This window comes from Thalia democratica, chromosome 9, assembly GCF_965202585.1.
Source record: "Thalia democratica chromosome 9, ktThaDemo2.hap1.1, whole genome shotgun sequence".
Taxonomy (NCBI): Eukaryota; Metazoa; Chordata; class Thaliacea; order Salpida; family Salpidae; genus Thalia; species Thalia democratica.
Window position 1 is genome coordinate 15,577,282 of NC_139173.1, and position 27,531 is coordinate 15,604,812.

Below are 27,531 nucleotides of genomic sequence, written 5' to 3' on the forward strand. Positions count from 1 at the left end.
TATAGTCTTTTCTTTTAAATACCATGGTGCTTTGCTGTAAGTGTTAGAACTTAGATCGAAGCTTAGCTTTTTGAACTTACTACTATTTTTGAGAATCTGACTCGTTTTTTCAGAATAATCACTAGTATTCAGTATTACTATAACTTTTTCTTTGTCCGTATTTAAACATCTAATGTTTTTATTTTTCGAGAGCCCTATTAGTGTTTTTGTTAGTATCACATACCTTTCTGCTCTCAGAAACAATCTTTGTGGTACTGTTTCTCAAGATAACTAGCATGTCATAATCTGGACTTATGTTTTCTTTGATACTCACTTTTTTAATTTGACCCTCATTTGAAGTTTTAGTTTTTATTTTGCTAATATATTTTAGCATGATGCTGTGTTTGAATCCAAACATTAATGCTGCATGTTCATAGTGATAGTTTGTAGGAGCTTAGGTTGATCACACAGTTTAAAACTTTACATTTCCTTTATTTGTTCCATTGTGTAAAGAACTTTTTTTGATGAAAATTTTTCTTTGCTACTACGATAATTTTAATAAAATTACCTTTGATATGCTGCAAAAGCAATTGATATTGAAATGTAGTTAATTTTCTTCGGATTTTATTCATAATTTAGTTTTTCATTCTTTTTATGGAGCTAAATTTTTTATTGGCGATACTTGTTTGTTCAGATAAAACTTTACGGTAGAATATATGTACGTTTTCATAAACAATGATATTTGGGGTTTAAATTTAAGAAATTTGGGAACTAAGTTTAATTCTTCACTAATTCACACACCTCAGTAGCGGTCACACTTGCAATTTTATTGTGTAATTCTAGTACTTTAATTCTTTTAAAAGTTTTTAAGTACCATTTTATTGCAAGACAAAACATATTTTTCACTATAAGACTTTATTACAATTTGAGCAAACTTTTGTGGCTATTAAATGTTTGCATTAGGCTTATTGTAGGTAATTAAACACCAAAATTTTATAGTTACGCACTGCCGGTTGGGTACGCACTTTTGCGCTGTGTTCAAAGTGCGTACATAGGTGGCAAGTTACTGTACGTGGTTAAAATAGATTTAAATTAAGTAAATTAGTCAACGTCAATTTTATTTCGTTAAATATGTATAATTTAAATAAGCGTTTTACGTGTAGCTAAAAGTCACTTAAAATAATAAACTGACTAAATTAAAACCAAAAGATTATTTAAAGGTCACTAAAACTAAAACTGCGGCCCATGAAGATTTTGGAAACTTGAAAATTGGCCCGCGAGCACCAATTGCCTGCCGACCCCTGCAGTAACCTAACACTTTGATGTTATTTTCTAAACATATTAACTTTTTAGTTTGATAAAGGAGGATAAATTAAGAAAAAAGGTCAGTTTCTTAACTTTTAAAAGTTTACATCTGTTTTCAATTAATATCTACAAATTAAAAATAATATTAAAAACGTGCAACTTATGCTTCTTTTTTTGTAAAATATTGTTAATGTAAAATACTTTAAAACAAAATGCTTTTAAATTCTTATTAGATTAATTATCATTCTATAAGTAAAATTCGTGAAAAAGCTACGACAGAAAATATTTTTTTAAACAAAAATAAGCACAATGTGCTTTGCATAAACTTGTCAAACAATTAAAGTAGATATACTTAACTTATTTGAAGTTTTTTATTATTTTAAATTTTAAAAAATTGTACAGATAGTTGTAAATATGTTGTAAGTCGTTGCGTGAAACTGTTTTATGAAATTTAGCATTTTTTTAAACCTTAATATTATTATAATTATTTTCTTAATACAGAAACTTTTTGTAATTAAATTTCTTGTAAACTTTAATTTTCCTTTCCATTTAACTATTTTTACTAAAGTTGGAAAACTAAAATTCTTATTGCACAATAGTAAAAAATAATGTTTTGCACAAACGTTTTAAAATATAATCAATTTATAAAAAAATAATATCACCAATGAATGTTTTTTTAAGTTATTGTAATTAAATATTTATTAGTTAGAAATTACTTACGATAACCGAAAGGTTCTTCGTTCTCCAGGTCCAAGGACCAAATGTTTTAAGCGTCTTTTTTTTCGTTTAATATACTAAACTACTCACTTCCAGAGTTTTAATAAAAAAATTATTTCATAATAATCCAACAAAAACTTGAGAAGATAAAACAATGTTTTTATATTCTTTTCAAACTTTAGTTGTTATACTTATCAACAGGCAGTTGTTATAACTTAAACTATTATCGGTAATTTTAAGTTAACTTTATTCATTGAATAATTTTTTTCTCTAAAGTTATAATTCATAAAGCATACTTGTTGTTAGGTTGTAAATAAAAAAACGTTTAAATATTTTGATTGACTTATAATACTACACTGGTTTTTATGGTTTTTTATAGTTAACGAAAAAAAAGAGTGTTTTTTTTTCTTACTATATTTATGTACTTTATACTTTTGTGAATAAAGAAATTAAAAAGATATTGCAGTAAAGTCGTCCAGTCATGCATTAATATTATGCTAAAAATGTGTTGTTAGTAGAGATAATTAAAAGCTTTATAAATAGTCATGCATATAAATTGTTTAATTCTAATATTGTAAATAGTTAATTAAAAGCAATGCTACTACATTGAATTTGACTTAAAGCTATATAATTAAGCCAAATTTGAAAGCAATAGTTTTTTTATTAAGTTTATAGAAATTAAGAAGAGTTACACAATGGACTAGAATCAGCTTTGATCCAGAAATATGGATTATTAATTTAAAAAAAAGTCTGCTAAAAACTTAATTGTCAAATAGCTGGATATTGCACTAAATAAAATAAATCCTGTTTAAACTAAATTTATCAGATTTCAACTTACAGCAATTCAACATGTTTTTGCTACATGCTTTTTTAAAAATTGTAGTTTAATAAAATTTAAAACTAAGTAGACTTAATTTTTTTCTTTTTTTGTTTCAACTTATTGGAAATACTTTGTAAGTTTAAAATAAAATTTATTTTAAAAAAAAAATCATTTTTTTTTATTAGTTTTATTTTATATAAAAAAATTAGGAAATGCTTATTTGATTTTTAAGCCATTTTAATCAAAGTATTACAATAATATGTAACTTTTTATGCAATTCCATTGTATTTAATTGCCCCATGTTTGTATTTATAGTTATTAAAATTGGAAGTCTAAGTTGTAGAAATTAGTTAGAACATTCTTTTAAATTAATTTTAAAGGTATAGGGAGGTCCACCTTGATTTTTACAAGTTAATCTTATTTTATAGAGTTTTATCTGAGTTATCAGACATTTTTAACTGCTAGTATTTTTTGAGATCTAAGAGATCAAAGTTGGTGTGCTCAATAGATACCTAATGGCACAAAACAAAAACACTAAAAAAGATTATTTAATTAAAAATCTATCTTCTCCATTCTCTCTTAACCAATCTTCTTCAAATTTTCACAGAAAGTGCATTATTAAATTTTAAAAAGATTGAATGCAGGAATTTTTTAAATTTCTACAAAAAAAAACCACCTATTTTTTTTTGTTTTTTTGTGTTTTTAGTTAAAAGGTATTTTTGTTTCTTAGTAAATTTAAAGATAGGGCAGGTGGAATAACATGTGATGAGCTCAAACTCACTTGCTTGACCTTCAGAAAGCGTTTATCGTTGCAGAGGGGAGAGTGAGTATTTTCTAATGTTTTTCTACCTTAAGAAAAAAAAATCTAAATTTTAAAATTCCAACATTCAAAGTCTTTTAAACTATATAAGGAACTTTTCCTGGAAGTTTGAGGTCTCTAGCTCAAAAAATAAAGGAGCAGATAGTTTTTTGGTTATATTTTTAAATTTTCAAAAAAATTGACCCCAAAAAGTTTGTGGTCCATATGTTTGTATCAGAATTTTTTTATAAAAATTACAATATCTCATAAGTTATATAAATAAAGTAATTAAGAATGTTAATTTTACAAACAAAGTATCCTAACAAGAGAGTGTTTTGACTGGTTTACTGTTTCCTGTGTGACTCCTAAAAAAACTGGAATACACATAAGAAAAAAAAAAAGAATATGGTTTTTCATTAAAATAAATTCATATATATGTTAATTTTTGATATCAAGTAAAGTTTAATTCATATTTTTCAAAGAACTACATCAAAAGTTACGTAGTTTTATATTTTTTTTTTGTAGGAATTTTTTTATAAACTAAATAAAAACTTTATAACTAGGAAAGTTGCACAAATTGAAAAGTGAAATTCTTCATTTAAAATTATGCAATCAAAAGTGTTGAATTTTTTTTTTTGAATGATTATACAACTTAAAGGGTTTCATTTTTAAGTCTGGAAACTGTAAACCAATTCACATAAGTTTTTTTTTCAGACTTTAGAAAAACTGCAGTTTTACAAGCTGCTTTTTTTCATCTAGTTCTAAAATAATAGTTCACACCTTCTATAGTTTGTTTTCAAAAGTATGTTTTGTTTTTGATATAAATTTAATTTTTAACTTAATTATTTTAACTGGAACTGTTTGACTAAGTAACTTATTTACATCCGTTTAAATATGTTTTTCTATTATTAAGACAAGTTAACTACTGATTTTACTTAGTTCTTTGTTTTTAGTCTCTTAAGTAAAAAATATTTTGTCATTCATGTTAGCTTCACAATATAAGACAATGTTTTTCATTGCTAATAAAAACAGGATTTAGATTTGTATTTAAATTATTTTACTAAAAATTAAAGAACTGGATTACTTATTAAGATTTTGCTTTCAGTTTTACTAGTATTTTCAAATAGTTAAGATTTTAAACATTTTATGTGGGAACGGGTCACTTTTGCACAAGCGTCACTTTTGCACAAAGACACTTTTGCACGAGCATCACTTTAGCACAAGGAAACACTTTTGCACGGCGTCAATTTTGCACGCAGGGTCACTTTTGCACAAGGGGACACTTTTGCACACATGGTCATTTTTGCACAGCATCACTTTTGCACGGCAACATTTTTACACGTCAAAACGTTTGCACGGCATTATATTTTCACAGATATACTTATGAACTGCAAAAATTTTAAACAATCAGTCAATTTTGAACAAAACTTCACTTTTAAACACTTATAATTTTTAATTTCTTAAATAAAAATTTATATATATTTTTTTATCAACTTAAATAATATTTGCTTTTAAACAAAAGTTGTTTTGAATGAATAAAATGTGGTAGTTTTTTAATGAAATTTTAATGTAAAGTTTTTATAAATTATTCTTTTAAAAATTTACTTTACAAACTAAGTTTTGGTCAAAGACCTTGTAAGTGCTTAAATAAATTTCTTAAATAAAAGTGTTTGTTTGAAGTTTAAGTAGAACTACATAATATTGTACCACAATTCATTAATTTATATTTATAATCTTAATTTAAATAAACTAGATGAATACACATTTTTTAACTTTGAATAAAAACAATTTTGAATACTTTAAATAAAAATAATCTGAATCTTGTTAATTTTTAAACAGAAAGATAAACTTTATTTAGTAAGGCTTTAAAACACGAATCTTGAGTATCATTTTTTACTTATATCTCTTGATGTTAAAGTTAGCATTATATAGTTGTTAAAAATATATTTTTTATTTATTTTGATTTTAAACAATTGTTAAATAAAAAAAATGATTTAGTTAATTTATGAAGTGTTAAGGTTTTTCAAATTTTACTTGATGTTTATTTATTTATTTTTTTAAATTTAGTGTGAAAATAAAAAGAGCAATAAGATATCGCATTTTTCATGATTTAAACTTGGATTATTTCATTACTATAATGTTGCATGATCATGATAAGCCAACGAGAGAGTAACGTTTGGAAGTTTGAACTTATGTTCAAAAAAAATATACAATATTAGTCTTCAACTGCTGCAATACTTCAATAATGAGTCTTGGCAGAATTCTTTTTTATTGGTCAGTTGAAATATCGAACAAACTACCAAATGAATTAGTTTCTTACAAAAATTTTAAGGATTTTGATTAAAGTTAAAAAAGTTTAATCTGAATTATGTTTGTGTTAGTAAAATTAATAAGTATTTTTTATCAACCGTTGATTTAATTTTAAGATTTAGCTTAGTTTATAGTTAAATTTTATTAGCAGCACCTTTACTCTATTAATAATGAGTAATTTTTTAATGTATTTAATGATTATTCATCTTGCCAGTCTTTTGTTAATGTCATTCCAGCGTTAGGTTTTTATTTTTGTTGTTAGTCAATGCATTTAAATATAGGATGTTGATTGTTCTACATCAAAGCGTTAATAAATATAAGTTAGTGGTTAAAATTTTGCTTTTTATGTTAACCTATAAATTTTATATCAAATTAAATTTTTATCTTTGTTTCAATAAATAAACTATTTGTGTTTATTTTTTTTATGTGTCATTCACTTTAAGTGGTCTAGGTTTTGATGCCTAGGTCCTTCATATGGACAATAAACTTGTAACCATATAGTAAAATGTATAAATAGGCATAGTTGTTGATTAACATATTAAAGTTCAAAATAAACTAGAACAATTTACTTACACTTAAAGTATTTTTTTATCCTAGTTTCTAAATAAATTAAATTTTTTGTCCCTTGTATGAATCTTTTGTTAATAATTTTATTTTATCTCTTGTTAGTTTGTTTCTAACATTAACTTTTACTGTTTAAGATTTTAATCTTTAATTTTTTAACTTAAATAAAAGTATGTTATAAAATTTTAGTTTTCAGTTTCTTTTATATGTTACAGATTTGGTACTAGCTAAAAAACTTTTAACCAAAATGCAAAATTGATGTTCCGTGCAAAAAAGTCATCGTAAAAAAGTGACACCGTGCTAAAATGACCCTGCGTGCAAAAGTGACAACCATGCAAAAGTATCTCCTTGTGCAAAAGTGACGCTGTGCAAAAAGTGTCGCTTTGTGCAAAAGTGACCTTCCGTAAAAAGTGACGCCTTGTAAAAGTGTTACCTTGTGCAAAAGTGACCCTGCGTGCCAAAGTGTCTCCTTGTGCAAAAGTGACGCTTGTGAAAAAGTGGCGCGGTGCAAAAGTGTCCTCTTGTGCTTAAGTGTTGCTTGTGCAGAAGTGTCCCCTTATGCAAAAGTGTCCCTTTGTGCAAAAGTGACACTCGTGCAAAAGTGACGCTCCTGCAAAAGTGATACCCACCTCTGATTAATATCTACAAGGCATTTTTTCCTGTTTACAAAATTAAAAAAAAAAATAATAAAAATTATTATAAATAACTATATTTAAAAACTTATTTTAGCCATATCACAATAAATATTTTATGTTTGCAAAAAATAAAAAATTGCTTGTAGATACTAATAAGATTGAAAAACAAATTTATATACTTTTAAAACTGTTCAAAATATAGATTTAATCATTTGCTAACAAAAGTTCACTGGAATATAAATAAAAACAAATTATACAATAATCTTCCTTTATTGTACCAACATATGTTTCTGTGTATTAACAAATCAACGCACTTCAACTGGGTTCTGTAAAAAGATAATTACTGTAATGTAAGAATAGAAGCATAGAATAAAGTAGGGGTATACATGTTTTCATTAAAATTAAAATAAAATAATTTCTACAGATTTTACAGGTTAATAGTTAAAATAGGTAAAACATTAATGTTAAATCTGGCTGTTATAAAACTATATAATATTTGTAATTATTAAGTCTAAATTAAGTAAAGTACACTAAAATACACAACAAATCATAATATAAACAAACCACTTACTTTAATGGAAAGAATAACTGGTTCAAATTTATTTTACCATTGCCAATGATTGAACAAAGTACATTCAATAATCAGTTACAATATATATGAAGATTAAGAAAGCTATTTTATTTCTATTGTAAAGTTTAGTCTTTATGTTTGGGAAAGCTGTAAAGCGCTTTAATATGAAAAGTAGTATGTAATCTATTTTGATTAAAAATTAAATTTGGTTTTTAAAGTTGAGCTAAATGGAGGGTTGTAGTATAATACTTTCTTTTTTCTTCTTCTTTTTCTTTTTTTTGTCAGCTATGCCATCTTTTTGGTTTGAGTATTCTAGGGCTTTATTAAAGCCACTGTTTTTTAACGCTTCTTTGTACGGTTCTTTGTATTTGTTAAACATATTTTTGTTTTTTGACAGGGTAGATAATCTATTTTGTATCATATTATGTAGTTCTCTTTTGACACTTGGTGGATGGTTGGAGTTTATATTTTTTATTTTTTTTGCGTTAGATTTTTTGTAGGGATGGTATATATCATTTTTTTAGATCAAGTGAAATATCCAGGAAATCTATTTTGCTGCTGTCTAATTCAATCTTAATTCTTAAGTTTTGTTCCGAGAAAACTGCTCTGATATTCTTTCTTGTTTTTTCTATGAATCTTTTTGAACGTTTAAATGTGATAAAAAACTACAAGATATAGTTGCTGTTAAAATATTTAGTAGAAATTACATTCAATGAAGAGGTAAATTTACATTTTCTAACCTTAAAATTTGGATATTTAGGGCATAGGGAGGGGGGTCCACTTTGATTTTTACAATTTGATCTTATTTTATAGAGTTTTATCTTAGATATCAGAAATTTTTAACGCCTTGAAAAAATTCAAAGTAGTTTTTGAGATATGAGCGATCAAAGTAGGTGACCTCAATAGGTTCCTAATGGAAGGCAAAAACTAAAAACGCAACAAATACCATTTTCTATAAAAATCTATCTTCTTCATTTTTTAAGCAATCTTCTTCAAATTTTCACAGAAAGTCTATTGTTGAATTTTAAAAAGATTGAATGCAGGAATTTTTTTAATTTTAAAGAATAAAACTTTTAGCTATTTTTATTAAAATAAACCATCTATTTTTTTGTTTTTTTCATCTAAAATTTTCATTTTTAAATATTTTTATAATTGCAGCATTCAAAGTCTTTTAAACTATAAAAGGAACGTTTCCTGAAATTTTGAGGTCTCTATCTCAAAAAATGAAGGAGAAGATAGATTTTTAGTGTTTTTTTAAAATTCCAAGAAAATTGACCCCAAAAATTTGCGGTTATTCATTTATATTGCAAACTTTTTTTTTAAATTGCAATATCTCAAAAGTTAAATGAAAGTTTTTCATTCTGTAAAAACTGGCTTGTAGTTTGTACTTCAAGCTTTCATATAAGATCCAATGTTGTTTATAGTAAAAAAAAATGTTGAACCCACCTATGCCCTTAAGTCAGTGAGTTTTGGAAACCCTGATTTACAGTTAACAATAGAAAACATTAAAAATGCTTCCCTAAACCACTTTTTATAGTATTCAGAAGGATCTGATTTATTTGGAATAGATAAATTAAAAAAAAAGAAAATTCTAAAAAACATTTATTTTAACATCAAATTGTGGATGTATACAAACTTAAATGTAGAGCTGTACATATTTTATGGGCATCAATAAGCTGTTTAACAAATAAACTATTTGCTTACAAAAATAGTAGTTTTGGTTAAGTTTACAATTTAATGCCTTAAACATTATATCTGATATTACAGACTTATAGACTTTTTGTACTATACCCTTAGTCAAATTTAGCTATGCAATTAATTGTAACATCTAAAACAGTAAATATATTGTTATTTGTAAAAATAATTATTAAATTAATATAATTTTTTATTCTTTTCACATTCAGCATAAATATGTGCTGTTATTTTTAGATTTTTGATTGTTTTCTAGTATTAGAAAATAATTTTTTCTACTTTTTTAGTACAGAGCCTTAATTGTGAAGTTATAAAAATGGAGACAGCAGTTGTTAGTGAAGATCATGCCTTTTCTGATCAATATATTCTAGGTCCAAAGTTAGGCAAGTGAGTAAAATAGTTATGTACAATTTTAATTCTAATCAGTTTTAAGTTGCTTCAGTTTTATTTTGCAGGTGTTTTTTAGTTTATATAGAATTTAAATTAATATAGCATGATATGCATGAATTTTATATTTTATAAAAACATAAAAAAATAATAATATATTGATTTTCTGTGAAATATTTAATAAAACAGGTGTTATAAGCTTTGATCTTGATTTTTGTTAAACATTTAGTTATTTTATTAAAGTTTTATATCAATCTAAAAGTTTAATATTTTTTAAAGATATTATAAGTAGTTTCAAGCTTCCAGTAGACCAAAAATTCTTTGATAGTTGAGAATCTTTCATTAGTTGGATAATTTTCCTTAAAAAATGTTCATGTTTTTCAAAGTTGTTCAAGTGTTTTGTTTATGAAGTAAAAGCTTAGCTGCTATATTTATCAGTTTTAGTATATTAAAATAGTTTTTATTTAAAGTTTAGCTGTAGTTACTGTTAACTGAAACTGTAGTACAATATTCATTCTAATACTCAAGTTACACATTGCTCTTTAACTATGATATTTTAGAATAATGTTAAGTTAAAATGACATATAAGAAAATACAGGTTTAAATAAAGGAAAAGTTTAAAGCTAGCAAAAATAAAATCTTAATATATATCTATACTTTCTATTAACTTTTGTGGTTTATATAGTTACTTATAAAGCTATTACAAAAATTTTAGTTTAACATTTTATAAAACTCATCATAAAGAAACAAATATTAGTGATTATAAATTCTATGTGAAAAACCCATATAGAACTTTCCTGTAACTTAATTAAAATGAAATATTTTCTTATATTTCTTGTTAGAAATGAAGTTTTTAATACATTTTAAAAGTTTAAAATTTTTATAAAATAATTTTATACAAGAATTCCTTAAGCATTTTTACTAAAATAGATTACTAACTACAGTTTTGTTTTTCATAATTGTTTTGTTTATGTGCAAAATAAAGTACAACTATCTTAAGTAGAAATTTTTATTGTTTTGTTTGTTAATTGTTATTTTAATCAAAGTAGTTTACCAGTTTAAATTTAAAGATTTTGCACAAAAGAATTTCAGGTTATTGTGTAAGTCTTTTTCTATAAAAAAGTTTACATAGAAAAAATTACATAAAAAAATATTTAGTAAAGTTACAAGTATGAATTTGTAATTTTGTTAAGTACTAGTATGTTTTTGTATTTTGATGGACTTAATTTTATAATATAAACAAAATATTATCTATCATAAAAAGTATTTGTAATTTGTAATTTAAAATTCACCAGCAGTTTTAAATGTGAGTAAAATTGTATAATTTTAAATGTTAAAAGACCTTAATATAATTGTTTTTAGTATTACAGTAACCTCTTGCATCTTTACGCACTCGTTTAGTTACGCACTCTCGTTTAGTTTGCATTTTAGAATTCAAAAATAAAGATTTTATTTTTTTTAAATATTGCACTAATTAGTTTTATTGTATATTTTTAATTTAAAATATGTTTTTAAATGCTAACTCATCTCTCTATATCTTTAGACTTTGTAAACTTATGTTTCTTGACTAAGTGATAAACATTTAGTTAGACCTCATTATATCAGAAATTTTGTTAATAATAAGAGATTAAATTAAAATTGTGAAAGAAAATATACTGTGTTGAATAATAAATAATAATATAAACAATTAACTTTACCGCACGATCAACAACAACAGCATCCGAGACAATCCTACGACCGGTTTCGTCCTAATTAGGACTCATCAGGCAGGAACAGTTCCAGGTTTCGTCCTAATTAGGACGAAACCGGTCGTAGGATTGTCTCGGATGCTGTTGTTGTAGATCGTGCGGTGAAGTTCATTGTTTATATTCGATGGCATAAAACATCTCAACTTTGTTGATGATGGCCAAAATAAATACTGTGTTGAATAATGAAAGTATAATGAAATAATGAGAGTTTAAAACACAATGAAATAATACAGAACTCTTGCCCTATATATGAATAAACATCTAAAAAAGAAATCTTATGAAACTTCCAAGCAAAAAGTAGCAGTGATACTTAATAAGTATAGAGCTTATACTTAACACAAATCTTAATTGTTTTTTACTAAACATATGACTAATTTTCATTTGACGTTTTTTTTAGTTTAAGTTCTTCTTCTGTAACACTTACTTTGCCCAGCAAGCGTTTTCATATTTATAAATAAAGTAAACAAATTTTTAAAAGTGGGAAAGGCCCCAGTCTGCTTTTAAGTAAAAGCAATAACAAAAAACAGTCATTATAGTAAGTATATTTGGTACCTCTCGTATCTTTACGATCTCTCGTATCTTTACGCATTTTATCAGTGGACGCAATGTGCGTAAATAAGCGAAAGGTTACTGTAATTTAAAATATTTATAGTAAGTAGGTTAAAAAAAAATTTGTTTATTGATAAGATTTAGACAAAAATATTGCAAGAGTTAGGCAACCTAGTTACTTCAATATTTTTGCTTAAGATATATTTTAACTACTGATTCAAACCTTTTTTTTCATTAGATTTATATAATTGAAACATCTTGACTTAATTTTTTTAATAGTGTTATTCTATAAAATAAAATAAATTTTCTTTTATTAATCATGGTTGCCAGAAATCCTGGAAAAACCTGAAATTAGAAAATTTAAGTTAAAACCTGAAAAAATCCTGGAATTTGAGAGGTTTTGAAAAAAACCTGGAATTAAAAATAATCACAAAAACCTTGAATTTTAACATTTTTAGATATATAATGATGAAATTTTGATTAGATACGAAAAATCTATCATATGGATATTTTTTGCATAATTTAGAAATTTATTAATAATTTTAAAGCACATTTTAAATATTAAAGCATATTTAAAGTAGCATTACAATATTTTTCTATATTTTTATACTATTTGAGAAAGTTTTTTACTTCAAACTTAATTTTAAACTAAAAGTTTACAAAAAAAAAGTATTTTTTAAAACTATCAGGTAACTCTGGTTATTGCTTTGTATCATTTTATAGTTTTGGTTGAATGCACGACTATTCAAATTCGGACAAGTCAAATTCCGAGAGTTTAAGTCTTAAAGAGATGTTTAAAGGGCCACATTTCTAAAAGTAATGTGTATTTAAAATAAATAAAAACTGCGTATGTAGGTCTTATGAACATCTGCAATTCAATTTTAATTTTTTGCAAAATCTTAAACATTTTTGAGATTGCGCTAAAATCAATTTTAAAATATAGTAGTTTTAAGTAATTCCACAAAAAAAATATTAATAAGATATAAATATTTGATATTTGTCTTGTAGATATTAATAAGACCTACATACGTATTTTTTATTTTTTCAAATATATATTATTTTTTGAGATATGGTCTCTTATATCTATTTTTTTAAGAATTTGAATTGTCATTTGCTATTAAGTTGTTTGCTAATAACACTATTGCCACATTAACTGTGAGGATTTTAAATGATTTTTCAGCTGCCTTGGTCAGTAGAAGTCAAATTGAAATATTTTAGATAGTTAATCAACAATATTTTTTAGTTGATTTATTTATTTTGTTACTTATAAGTGATTGTTTTAACTTACAGCGAAACTACTAAGCAATTGTACACAGTACTATTTAGTAGTTAATATATATATATAAATATATCGTTTAATGATTTTTCTAGGCAAAAGAGCAAGCTTTATGTTTATGTTTATGTTTAACCTTTACAATACAGTGTTCAATATTGCTCTTGTGTTTAATAAGCCAGATTTTCAATATAGACTTACTTTAAATTTTTTATAACTGATATCATTGAGCAATACTTTTAAATAAAAGTATCCATTTTTCATTTATAAAACGGTTTTAACCTTTTGTTTAACATTTTAATTGCTTTGTATCTTTTTGGTATCTTCAGTATAAATTTTTTAGGCCACAAGCTCGAAAAATAACATATTTTACTTTATAGTAAACAATATTTTCATGCATGAGTATGAAATAAGCATATGTTTAAAGTATATAATTGAATAAATCTGGTTTCTTATTACTTAAGAATTAAAAGAAAAGTAAACAATTAGAACACAATAGTTTTATACTAAAATTACTGAAATTTTTTTCAAGTAGTATTTTAAATTTCTAGTATGCAAAATCTTGAAAATGATGACTAATATAATACTTTAAGCAATTTATATAAGTTTGATGAGGCACTGTTTTCATACTAAAAATGGTTTTTTACTACAGCAGAGTTTTAAAATTTTTTAAAACAGAATATATAAAATCTAAGATAAAAGACTATATTAAGATAAAAATTAAAATTATGTTTTAAATAAGATTCTTTGTGTGTTGTTGAAATAAGGCTATTTAATTGTAAATCTTTAATACCCAATCTTAAAATACTTATTTTGATTTTTTTCTATAACAAAAAACATCTGTTAAAAATATCTCTAAAAGTAGTTTTTAAAAACAAAAATAATAATTTGACTTCTAGTATTGCTGAGGATTGATTTTTTACTGTTTTAAAAAGTTCTTGATCGAAATTGACCTTAGTAAATAATATTTATGATCACCAAGTTATATATTTAAAATAAATTCAATTAGCAATAAAACTTTGCTCAACGATCACAGTGTTAAAAATATGGTGTACTGACCAAGCAAATTAACTTTGAAAATTTAATTGTTGTTTTACTTACTCTAGTAGTTCTGTTTAACTAAACTGTCTTTAACTTAAAAGAACAGAATATTTTTAACTAAAGTCATTTTCATTTCATACTTTTTTCATATTTTTCATAAATGTTAGATGTCAACGTACTATAAACAACATCACAAAAGTTTTTCAAAAAGTTTCTGTGTCTACGATCAGTTAAAAAGCAATATATTAGCTCCAAATACTGAATTTTATATTGTATTGTAGTAGGTTAATAGTATTTTATATTTTACCTTAAAAATCTAATAATTTTTTTTTCAAAACTTATATAAATGATGTATATAAATTTATATATGTTTTACAATTTTCAATCCAAAAAAAGTTTCAGAATATTTTTTACTTTCTAAACTTTATTATATAAAAATAGCTAGTTTTAAATATGGCTGCTGTGGATGGTCGAGTGTTTTCTGATATTTACATATTAGGTGAAGAGCTTGGATCGTAAGTTTTAGTTACTTTGTTTTAATTAAAGCATTGGACCTAATAATTTTAGCTTATTTGTTACAAGACAATAAAGACGCAAATCCTTTATAACTACATACTTTCTACCATGAAAAAAAAAAATAGTAGATGTTTTATTGCTGTGTCCAAATTTATTTTCACGTACTCTAGTGTGTAATTTGACTACTTAAGTTAATGTTTAAAACTTTTACAACCAATTTTACCATGCAAGTAAACTTAAATCAATTTATATGATTAATTTTTGTTAATTTTAACAAAGCATAGTCTACCAATATTGTCTTTATACTTATCAAATTTTTTGACTTCCTTATTTCAGTAATAAACATCTGTGTAAAATTTTAACAGACACAGTTTCGTAATTAGCACTTTGGTGCTTGAAGTTTTAATTAAACTAGTTCTGTATTTCACAGGACTAAAGCATCAATGTCACCTATTGTTGGACTGCATAAAATTTTTTCTAATTTAGATTTAAGTTTTGAGATGAAAACACTTGTCTAAGTCTAAAATTACTTGTTTTATAAAATTAATTTTGTCTTTGACCAAACATATTTATTAACAGTTTTATATTGTTCAAAAATCTAAATATTATTAAACTAAGCAATAAAAAAAATTGTTGTCATTGTAGTTCAAGAGTGTATTGAAAGACTTTAGTACTTCTAAAGAATCTTAGAAGTAAAGTAAATTATTAGGATTTAGAGTGATAATATGTTTAAAAGTTAAATATTTGTACATGCTGTTGAAAAGTTGTGTGAAGTCTAAGAAAACTAGTAATATAATATAGATACATTTTTCAAAATGTCTTACAGAGCTTTTGGTTGTAAAATTAGAAAATAAACAAAATTTTTCCTCAAGTTAATAAATGGTTTTATATAATTTTGTTACTCACACTTTTTAGATAACTTACATTATTTTGTTTTTTCATTGTGCAAGGTGGAATTTTTCTTCTCTGTTTTATTGTTGTCAACATTCTGCTTTGGGTGATTGTTGTTGGTTTTCATACATTTAATGATACTTTTGATCAGTGTTCTACAAATCCAACTGCAGAATTTGGCTTGATTTGTCCATAGCTTGCCAAGATCTGGATTAAAGAATACTTTAATTTTAAAAATAGATTTGAGCCCTATCTTGGCCGAATCTCGAATTGAAAAAAAAGTTTTATTTTGTTCTGGTGGGATCTCATTTTAGATTAAAGTCTTGGATCCAGCAAAACTTAACTTACAAATAAGTTTGGTCTGATCTGGGTCTTTAATTAAAACTGGATAAAAACAGATAAGACTTTTTATTCAATTGGACCTAATTTGGAATCTGCTTTTCAAATAAAAGTCTTGATTGATCTGAATTTAGACTAGCTATGGCCAGATCGAGCTGGATCCGGCATTAGGAACCACTATAAATATATGTTAGACTTCTTCATTGAATATTATTCGCTGAAAAATAACTGTTGAGTTTATTTAAAGCTTTTTTTAAGATAAATATATTGAAGTAAGTTAAGATAAACATAGTTTTGTTAGTGTAATTTGAAACTTAAAGTTACAAGACTTGACTTCTCATTTATTTAAGAAAACTTTCAAATAGACTTATGTATTTTTACGTTTTTTTGCTGGCAGTAATTAATAGAATAATAAAAAAAAAAAGCAAATGTATAACAACATATATGAATACATTGATTAGCATTTTTTAATAATGCCTTTATAATCCAAATTATTTTTACATTATTAACCTATTTTTAACTTTTTTTTACTAGAAGTTTAGTAAATAAAATATATTAAATAAATTATATAAAATTTCCTACTCCAAAAATTTATTTTATTTGATTCACTCTTATCAAAAAAAAAGTTAGATATTTATAGTTTAAAAAAAAAAAAATATAAGAGTTGTTTCTAAATTAAAAATAGTCTAAAAAAGTTTTCAAAACCTTATTTAAATAATTTTCATTGTATTTATAACACTTTATAATAAGAAGTAATGTAAACTTAATACTAATCATTATCCTAGTTGTCTACTTCTAAGATTTGAAACTCAAATTTCATTTAGACAAACAAATAAAGAAATAAAGATATTATTTCTTAAAAAATTCAACTTAGAACAACTATATTTATTTAGCCTTCTCTCTTAAATAATGATAAAGGTACTGCATGAGCTTTATAGTGATAACATTTTTATTTACTACCAAATATTTTTTTTTAATAACTCTGTGATTTTGATTTTGATAAAGTTTAAATTTTTAATATATTTTATTCAATACTTTAACAAAATCAAATTAAAAAATTTACATACATTGCTTTTAGGTATGTCTAGTAAATTTAATTTTTTATATAAAAATTTTAAGACTAGACACTAAGATGGGACAAATTTTTGAATATATCATTTAAAAGCTAGGTTTAGTATTAAAAGATCAACTTCTAATATCAGAAGTCTACTAATACATTTATTATTCTATCCAACTAAATTTTTATGTACATTTTGTAGTGTAAGTTTATTACTAATATTAAAATTTAAGACTTTTGCACTTAAACAAAATTACTTATTTTGTTAAGTTTTGCTTAGTTACTTAAGACTGGTGAAATAACACTAACAACAATTTACTAAACACTTAATTTATTGACCACACACATTTTTATTCATGTTAAACAAAAAAAATAATATTTCTAGTAAAGGGTGAGAATTTTTTTTTAGTTTGTAGACCAGATTTACTAGAAAAGGTTTTTTGCAACCACGTAACTTTAAAAAACTGTAGTATAAAAACTATTTTTTTGTTAAAGAAAAATTGCAATGAAGTAATCAATTTATAGTCACTATTTTTTATTGAAAATCTAATAAAGAGTACACCTTAGAATATCTGTTATAAAAAAGCTTAATTTTATTTGTTTCGCACAAGTTATTTTCATACTTAAAAATGAGATGTTGGCAAGAGACTCCTAATGTCAGGCTAGGTCCGACCTGCAGGCTATAAGTTGCCCACCAATATACTAATTTGTACTGAAAAAACAGTTAATATACTTGAAAAAAATTTTTTTATAGAAAAGGCCAATTTTACACAAGTTGTTTTCTAGCTAGAAATACATTGCTGCCATAGCTTTTTTCTTAATGGGTCATAGGTTTCTTTCCCCTATTCTAGTAACATATAATACTGCTGGTAGATATTACTGTGTGTTTTTTGTTTTAAATAAGTTAAATAATAAAGGTTGTGGCTTTGTTTAAAGTCAGTTATGCTTGTACTACATATATAGTTATAGTGAACTTTAAACAGAATGTAATTATAATATTTTAAGTAAGTTTTATTAATATCTCTTTATTTTTTAGAGGAGCTTTTAGTATTGTGAAGAAATGCATCCATAAACAAACTAAAAAAGATTATGCTGCAAAAATAATTGATACTCAGAAAATGTCAAACAGAGGTATATTTAAATTAATTTATTTATGAAGTTTATTAATATACTAGAAATTGAATACATAAAATAAATTAATTAGTCTGTTAAGATACAGTTAGAGCTGCAACCTTTAGTTTATTTAGCTTTTTTACCTAAAAAAAGTTATTCATAGCTTAAAATTTGTTTACAAGTTTTACGAACTTACTTGTATTGTATATATTTACGGTTTACATTTTAAATTTTATAGAGTTCTTTATAAAAATGTTTTGTTTGTAAAAAACTAGTAAATCAACAAAAATAAATAATAAATTTTAATTTATAAAGTTGTTAAAAATTAATTTTTAAATTAAAGATTGAATTAAAGGTTTTTGAAAGGTTGAATTTCCTGTTTAAGAACTAAAAACAGTTCGTTATTTTTTTTTATTGTTTGTTTTCTAATTATAACCATCTTAAAAGTGCTTAGTTTAATTTTAGCTACGGACGTTTTATTATGTTAAATCGAAAGCACAACTTAAATGGTTTTTAACAAAGGTTGTTAAGATACTACTCATGGTTGCCACACACTCAGGCTATTCAGGATAACTAAGGCTAGTTTTTGATTTTTTTGAAAAACTTAGACTGACTTAAGCTTTATTGAAAAATATTTTTTTTAAACTCATACTAGTTTAGATATTTTGGGTAAATCTCAGGCTAGTTTTTGTAGTCAAAAGAAAATAATATATCTTAAAAGTTTTAAAATTGTGTTTTTATTAAGCAGATTTGCCAAAAATTGAAGAATTTTGGCAAAAAAAATCTGGTAAAACCTAAAGTTTTTAAAAAAGTCACTAAAAAACCTGAAATTTTAAACAATATTTGCCTGTAAAATGATGAAATTTTTATTAAATGCAAAAATCTTTCATATACAATCATATTTTTTTCGTATCAATTACAATTTTATTAATTGTAAAGCATCTTTAAAATAGCATTACAGTAGCTTTTCTAATACTTTTATACTGTTTAAGACAATTTTTTACCTCAGATTTGAGGCCATAAGGGGGTAGGGTCTACCTTGATTATTACATGTTGAACTTTTTTTTGTAGAGTTTTACCTTAGCTTTCAGTCATTTTTTAAGCGTAAAACAAAGTTCAAAGTTACTTTCAAGATATAAGCAATCAAAGTCAGTGAGCTCTATAGATTCCTTATAGATGGAGCAAACTAAGAACGTGAAAAAAGGTTATTTTGCAACAGAAATTCTTATGCTAGTTTAAGTACTACTAACAAGTTAAAATAAATATATTTTTCGTTAACAGAAATTTTGTAAAACTTAAATTTTTCGAATCTTATCTTTGATTCTTTTTAAAAAGTTAAATAAAATGTTAAACAATTTAAAATATTGATATAAGATTTTTAAAACTAATTATGACGTAGTTGTACAAAGTTATAAGAAATCATTCCTTCCAACAATAGAATTTAGGCTAATGGTTTTCAAATTTTTACAGTAAGTCTCTATTACTTATATTTAAATCTTTAAAATGTATCTTTTTTTTAACTTAAAAACAAGTTTTATAACAAAAACTACCTTTTTTTAATCTAAAGCTTATGTTTTTAAACATTTTTAAAATTCCAGCATTCATAAACTTTAAAAGAATGTTTCTTGGAGCTCTCTAACTCAAAAAATGAAGGAGAAGATAGATTTTTAGTGATCTTTAAAATTTATCATAAAATTGACAATGAAAAAATTACATTCCATACGTTTGTATCAGAAACTTTTTACAAAAATTGCGATATCTCAAAAGTTAAAAGAAATTTTTTTCTTCCGTAGAAACTGGCTTGTTGTTTTATTTTTAAAGCTTTCATTTAGGAGTCAATGTTAATTTTTGTAAAAAATAATGTTGGACTCCCTATGGCCTTAGTTTTATATTAAAATTAAACAAAAACTTGTACTTTCCTAAACCTGGAAAAGTTTTCAGTAAACATTAAGCAACCTTGATTAAGTCAGTTTTTGATATTATTTTAATATTTATAGGTATTTTAACTTGACTAACATTATTTTTAATTTTTTTGCTCAAGTTAATTAATTTTTTGATTTCCCTAAAGGTCTAAACTCAAGCTGACTCTGGCTATCTTGATGTAATTCAAGTTAGTTTTGTTACCATGTAGAGTTGCAACCCTGATTTTTCTCATTATGAAAACTATTTTGATTTCATATAAACTATTTACAATAATCAAACATCTATTTTTTGCTGTTTTTAGCTCATAATATACCTTTTTAAAAACAGTATTAAGTAAAGTTTTTGTGCTAAAAGCTTGCAATTAGGATCTTTATTATTTACTTATTAATAGTCCTCTACTATTGCTTATTTTATCACATTTTGCTTTAAAATAGTATTTTATATTAATTTCTACAATTTTTTTGAAATAACTGTGGCCTGCAAACAACTTTTTATAAGAAAATTGTCCTGTGACTTGTAAAAGGTTGCCACCCCCTGGACTAAGGAATTAAAATAATCAAAATTGACAATTGAATATAAATTATATATTGTTGTGTAGAGCAGGTTTAAAAACAGGTTTTATTAGTTTTATTTTTTAAGTATTTCAGAAGTTATCAAAATTAAAAAAAAGTCTATTTTTGCTTTTTTTACTTTAAATAATACTCGAATATTCTAAAAATAATTTTTCAAGAAAAAGCAAGCTAATACTACAAAAAAAAACAAAAACTACTTTGATATCTATTATTTTTCAACAATTTTACTTTGGTGTTTTATAGTAACATTATAAATAACAAACATAAGTCATTTAACAAGTAAGTTTTTAAAAATTTTAATTAAAAAAACATAAAAATTTGTAAGATTCTGCTTTGAAAAACCTAAAATAAGTTTTGTTCGCAAAGAAAGAGTTGTCTATAAGTTTATATTTTGCTTCCATGTTATAAATATCTGAGCCTGAAAAATGTATGGAGATTCTTACTTTTGAGCAAAATGACTTTGAACATAGTCTTAATTTTCTCTAAAAGCACCCTTAAATTAGTACAAAAGTTTTTAAGTACAGTGCATCCTCGCTTATCCGGTCCTAACTAATCTGGTCCTTGTAAACCCGGCCGGTTTCAGACAAGAATTAAGTTTAACTAATTCAGCTAAACTCAATGTTTTCATTACAAAACTTAAAACAGACATAAATTAAACTGTTTACGTTTTTTGTTTTGTTAAATCGATATTAAACTTTATCAAAGTTATGTTTTATTTGTTTATAAAGTTTCATTGAAAAAATGAATATAAGTTACATTTATTTTGCGTTTTGTTATATGCATTGCATAATATAAAACAGGTACGTTAGTTAAAGAAAAAAAATGTTTTGTTCTTATCTGGCCAAAGTCTAATCCGGCCATTTTTATAAAAAAAGTTTCCCCAACATGGCCAGATTAGCCAGGGTGCCCTGTACTTTTATTTTTTGATAGTTTATGTTGTTTTTAAATTAAAACTTCAATATTGTATAAAAATAGTAAAAAGAATAGCTATATAAAAGTATTTCAGGTATCTAAGTGTAGTAGTTACTTACCTTAATTTTGATGTAAGCTATAGAGCTTTTTGAGTAATTTTAAACTGTAAATTTTCAAAATTTTTCGTATTTAAGCTTTTAAAACTTCTAAAATACTTCAAGGAAAAAAAAAAAAACAGTATTGAAACGAAGAAACCCCACTCTCACAAACAAATATAACTTTATTTATTTTTTGGTCAACAAAAAGTAAATTTGCACCTCTCAGCCCACTGTGTCCAGTTAAAAGTTTATGCTAGAAATATGTTTGAGCAAATTTCAAAATCGGAATTGTTACTAAAATTAAAGTAATTGTATTTAATATATTTTTAAAGTTTCCGATGATAGTTTTAAAATAAGTACTTAAGTTCCAGTCTAAAAAGAATTCAAAAAATTAAATAGTACATTTTTTAGCAAACTCTCGTCCACAAATGTTTTACCAATTATAAGTTTATACTGTAAATATTTAGTAACCTTTATTTAACGATGTTAATTAGCTTTATTTTAATCTAACTGAAATTAAAAAATATTTTAGAGCTACAAAAGTTGGATAAAGAAGCTAGAATTTGTAGAATGTTGAAACATCCAAATATTGGTTTGTTGTTAGAATTTCTTCTGAAATTAATTTGCCTAAATTGATAAGCTTCCGATTCTTTTATTTATTAATTATGTTTAAAATAAATAACTAATAGTGATGATTCTGAATTATTATAGTATGGTAAATGTTTAACCAATAAAGAAAAAAATGTATAAAATAGAATTTGACATACTACATGTTCTGTAAACTTATCTGAACTATGTATTTAAATAAATAAAGATTTTGAGTTTACTTACTTACACTTGGTTACTGTCACAAAAGTAAGAAATACCAGTAAACAAAAAAGTATTAAAGTGTCAATAGTTTTAGTTTTTTTTCTTTAAAGGTATAGTGAATTTTATTTATTCAACTTTTTTCAGTATTTTTTGCTGTGTGGCATGTAATTAGCGTTTTTACATACAATTTTTATTTTTAGTTAGATTTTGAAATTTTTGTTTTCCGAAGAAGGTTAAAAAAATTAAACTTTAAAAGAAAGTAGTGTGTTATATGACCCTCACTTATAAAGACGTAATCATCAAGAGGCACTGTTTCTTAAAATGTACATGTATTAATATTAAAGCCTAAAAAAGTTCATTTTGTATTGCTGACAATTTCAGGTATATAATTAAGTAATTAATAATAACAAATTAAGTTATTGAAAAAACCATCCATAACGATTACCATATTATAAAGATCTGTTTAGGACAGCTTATTCTCAATTACAGTGTTTTGTGTATCAAGTTATTAATTTACTTATAGAAGTACTTTTCCAAACTTAGTCCTGATTTTTTGTAAATTTAGTTTAATTGAAAATATATTAAAATTTCAGTTCGGCTTCATGCTAGTATATCTGAGGGTGGAGCTCACTATCTTGTTTTTGATCTGTGAGTTTTTTTATTATTATTTAACTATAGATATTGTAATCTTTAATTTTAACAATTTTTATGCTCGATATGTTATAATTTTTATTATAAAGTTTGTTGTTGTTGGGTACTTGAAATGTATTACTAAGTATTCAAGATTTGTTAGTAAACTTAACAGCAGCAAAACACATTTTTCTTATAAAAAAGTTTATAAAGCTTCTATTTTTTACAGTAGGATTTCCTAAGTTTGTAAGTGTTTGTAAAACATACCTTTATTTAAAAAAATTGTTTTAAATTAAATAAACAATAGTAAATATAAAGTGTTTTATTACTAGTACTACTAATTTATAGTCGTTAAATTCATGCTGTAAGTTTTATAATTCTGTGTGAAAAATTTGTATAAGAAAAAAGTATCTTAACTTATCATTAATTAGTAAGTATTATTCTTACCCTCAATAAATATAACAATGTTTAAGTTTGTGATTTTTAAAGTTCTATACTTTTTAAATTACAATTGTGTATGTAAAAAATATTTCAAGAGTTTTCAAAACTAAGTTACAATTAGTGAGTTTTTATTTTATCTCTTGTTGATCAAAGCGTTTTTCCTATTATTTTAATTTTTATGTTTTCGAGATTTATAATGCATAAATTTTTAAATAAAAACAATACTACCATGAATACTAAGTTGTCAAATAGTTTAATTATTGAAAATTAACTTACATAATTCGATTTATTTTTCATTTGTTAATTATTGTAAGGGGGCCATTTCAACTGAAAACCTAGAATTTGATGTTTTTTGACAAAAACCAGAAAAAACCTAGAATTTTGAACAATTTTATTTCAAAAAATGAAAAAAAAAAGATTATATAATAAATTACTTTTTATAGAAATAAAAGTTAAAATATTTTAGCGTTAAGTTCATTGTAAAACACGTAAACAGTATCTTTTTAGTAATTAAAAAAAAAAAATTAAAACATTTTTATACTTCAAGTTTAACTTTTTATACTTTTTTATACTTTTAAGTTTATATTTTTATAGTTTAAGTTTTACTAAAAAGAGAAAATAAAACATTAACCTGGTTTAAATTGAGAAAACCTGGGAAGAAAAAAAATCAGTGGTCACCCTGTATTTTTTTATTAATATAGTATCAATAAAAGTCATTTTAAATTCATTTAGTGTTTAATATTTTCAAAAAATAACTATAAAGTTTAGAGTTTTAGAATTTATTAATCTCTATATTTTGATATTTAAATACAATTAAGGTATTATTACGTAACCTTTTTTAACAGAATTACTGGCGGTGAACTTTTTGAAGACATAGTAGCTAGAGAGTACTACAGTGAAGTAGATGCCAGGTAGAGTATTTTAAATAGAACTGTGTTACTTTAAACAGTTTGTAAATCTTAAATAAAAATAGACTTTTTCTCTTGAAACACTTATCAAAATTTTTGACATGATATGCACATAAGAAAAATATTTAAGGGCGTGGGTAAATCATAGGGGTGGTGTAAATCACTTTTTTTTACAACTTGACCTTAATTTGTAGAGTTTTAATGAAGCTATAATTTGCTTCATATAGAATTTTAAGATTCAAACTAACTTTTGAATCATAGATAGTTCAAGTCAGAGAGTACAATAGGTTCCTTATGGGATAAAAAAGTAAAACGGTGAATAAATGAAAATCACTAAAAGTATATCTCCTCCTACGTTTTTTGAAATATATATCTTAAGTTTTCAGGAAATGTTCCTTGCAATATTTAGAAAAATCTTTTGTGAGAAATTACAAAATAAAAAGAAAAAAAAGATCAAAAAAAAACATCTTGTTTTCTTTAAATAAAAAACAATTTTGATTAGAAATTTAAAAATTCTTTAGACAGATTTTACTAAATATTGCCAGGAACAATTGCTGAAAAATTGAGTTCTTATTTCAAAAAACGTTGGAAAACTATAAAAGTTTAGCAACATAAAGATGCTATTGTAATCATTTGGCCGGAATGATTCAAAGTTTACTTTTTTTAACAATGAAAATATTTTAAGTTTTATAAAACTATTTAATTTACCTTCAAAATTTATAGTAATAAGTTATATAAAGTATATGATAGTGTCAAATAATTAAACAAAAAGTGAAACCATCTGGTTTAAAAGTATAATAATTATTATTTAGTATAAAATTTAAGATTACCTTTTAAGACTTGGTTAATTTTATTTTACAAACTTAGAAAACTTAATCTCACATGTACTAAATTATCATACTTAGCATTTCAAAAAAGCTTGTACACTTATTAAAGTCGGCTTATAAGTATATGATAAATTTACATAAAGTTTGGATTTGTAGAATTTAAATTTTCTATGAAAACACGGTAACTAAAAGCATTTTCTAGCTGCATTTAAAAGTTAACACACTTAACCATAACGCTTATTCTTCAAATAAGTCTCTTGTAAAGTTTATGACAAGCTAATATAAATGTGACTGGCTTGTTAAATTTGAATTTTTTTTTGTAAAAATGCTAAAAATTATTAATCGTTTTTGATATAAAATATGTTATTATAAAATTATGTTGAAATATCTTAATATATACGGATTTTTTTTTAATTTTTACTTTTAAATACTGTCTTTACTTAAAAATATAGTTTCTAATTACCGTCTGTATATAACTTTATCAATTAAACTATACATTGTATGTAACATTTTATCAAAAATAGAATTAAAACCACTTTTAGTTTTTAAAATAAATCACTACATATCTTTTAAAAAGTTTGAGTTTAATTTTGTATAAATGGTATATGGTGATTTGTATAGTAAATTTATTAAAAACTCGTTCTTTTTTGTTATGTTTAAATAGCTGTGTTTAACTTATGTTTTTTAAGCTTAGTAAGTTTTATTACATCAATTTAGCTTGTACGTGATCATGTAGTGACTTTTTAACTTTTTCTCCAATAAAAGTACCAATCCGAAGTAATTAAAAAAAAGTTATCATTTATTAATCTCCAATTTTTTGCTTGTATTTTTATATAACTTTAATTTAAATTTAGTCAATAGAAGTTATAATAAATAACACGCGTTTTAAGTACAATAATGTACTAAGTGTTAAACTTTTCTATGTATATCGATGATGTATACGTGATTGACACATAGGTCTGTGTCTACTCACATTATCACAATGCGTTTAGTTTTTAAAATGTTTTTATTTTCTTAAATTTCTTATCTGTTAAAAGTGCTTAGTTTCAAAATACATTAAAACAGTTTCAAAAAAAATAATTGATATACATATGTAGAAGTTATAAAAAAAACAATTATTATATAAGTATTTTGAGCTTCGTTATATTCGGCTACTTTTAATTAATAAAGTATTAAGTACTGTCTTTTTTTTTTGTTAAAAAGGTTATAAGATATATTGTAACAGGCTTTTGAATTTATTTGCTAATTATTAAGTACAAGAAAATATGGAAGTGTATTGATTATAACTTTCTAATGTCACTTGGGAAAACATGTTTTTAATTATAAAGTTTCTTATACTAAAGCTGGTATTTGTATGTTTATTATCAAAAAGCTATACGCGTTAAAATTGAGTAATAACATTTTATTCAGTTTTTTATATTAATTGTTTTCAATGTTTTTCATGATGTTTGTTTAAAGATGAAAAATTGAACTAGATTTCATCAGAAAATTAGTATTCGTGCTTGTTATAAAACTTAATTCTATACAATAATGTTAAGATTACAATTTAAAGCAATAATACAAGTTCTGTAATTGTTTTTTTTTTTAATAGAACCAAAGCTTTAAAAAGCGTGCTGTTTGATCCTTAATTAATGTACATTTAAATTGCTGAGTATAATATTTCTTTAAGTTTAGCTGAATGTTGTTTTTTTTTATAGTAAAGGAAAGTTTTTAACACATTTAAAAATATTATATAAGATGAGTTGTTTTTTAGGTCCTCATATTTTTAAACATTAAACTTCAAAATAAAAGCTACCAAGTACGTTATAAGTTTATGATATAAATTATATAAAAACACAGTTTTAAACCAAAAAATTAATGAAACAAGCAATAAAATTACTAAAAAAGTAATCAAAGTAAATAAAATTTAGAGCAAAAATTTATAGTAATCATTAAACTAAGAGCTTAATTGTAATTTTTCACATTGAGCTAAAAATTACCTCGCATGTCGCACATTTTGGCTTTGAGGGCTGCATTTGACCCGCGGGACGCAGTTTGACGACCCCTATATTAGCAATTAATTTTATTTTTTTTATTTGAATATCAGTAAGTTTTTTTACTTATA

The 27,531-nt window shown here is 24.0% G+C and overlaps 1 protein-coding gene across 5 annotated transcripts in view; it reads left to right on the forward strand.

Moving 5' to 3' along the window:
* Nucleotides 1-4,332: 4,332 nt before the first annotated feature.
* LOC145843958 (calcium/calmodulin-dependent protein kinase type II subunit alpha-like) overlaps nucleotides 4,333-27,531 on the forward strand; it is a 54,207-nt gene continuing 31,008 nt past the window's right edge. For 4 of the 5 annotated variants that reach the window (XM_082951248.1, XM_082951250.1, XM_082951251.1 and 1 more), the window contains exons 1-6: nucleotides 4,333-4,422; nucleotides 9,680-9,779; nucleotides 18,230-18,324; nucleotides 22,344-22,403; nucleotides 23,215-23,269; nucleotides 24,538-24,603. In XM_082951248.1, the coding sequence (XP_082807374.1) occupies nucleotides 9,709-9,779; nucleotides 18,230-18,324; nucleotides 22,344-22,403; nucleotides 23,215-23,269; nucleotides 24,538-24,603 (347 nt within the window). In that variant the 5' untranslated portion in view covers nucleotides 4,333-4,422; nucleotides 9,680-9,708. Of the gene's footprint in view, nucleotides 4,423-9,679; nucleotides 9,780-14,783; nucleotides 14,906-18,229; nucleotides 18,325-22,343; nucleotides 22,404-23,214; nucleotides 23,270-24,537; nucleotides 24,604-27,531 lie in introns of those variants that run through there. The other variant, XM_082951249.1, reaches the window with a different exon arrangement.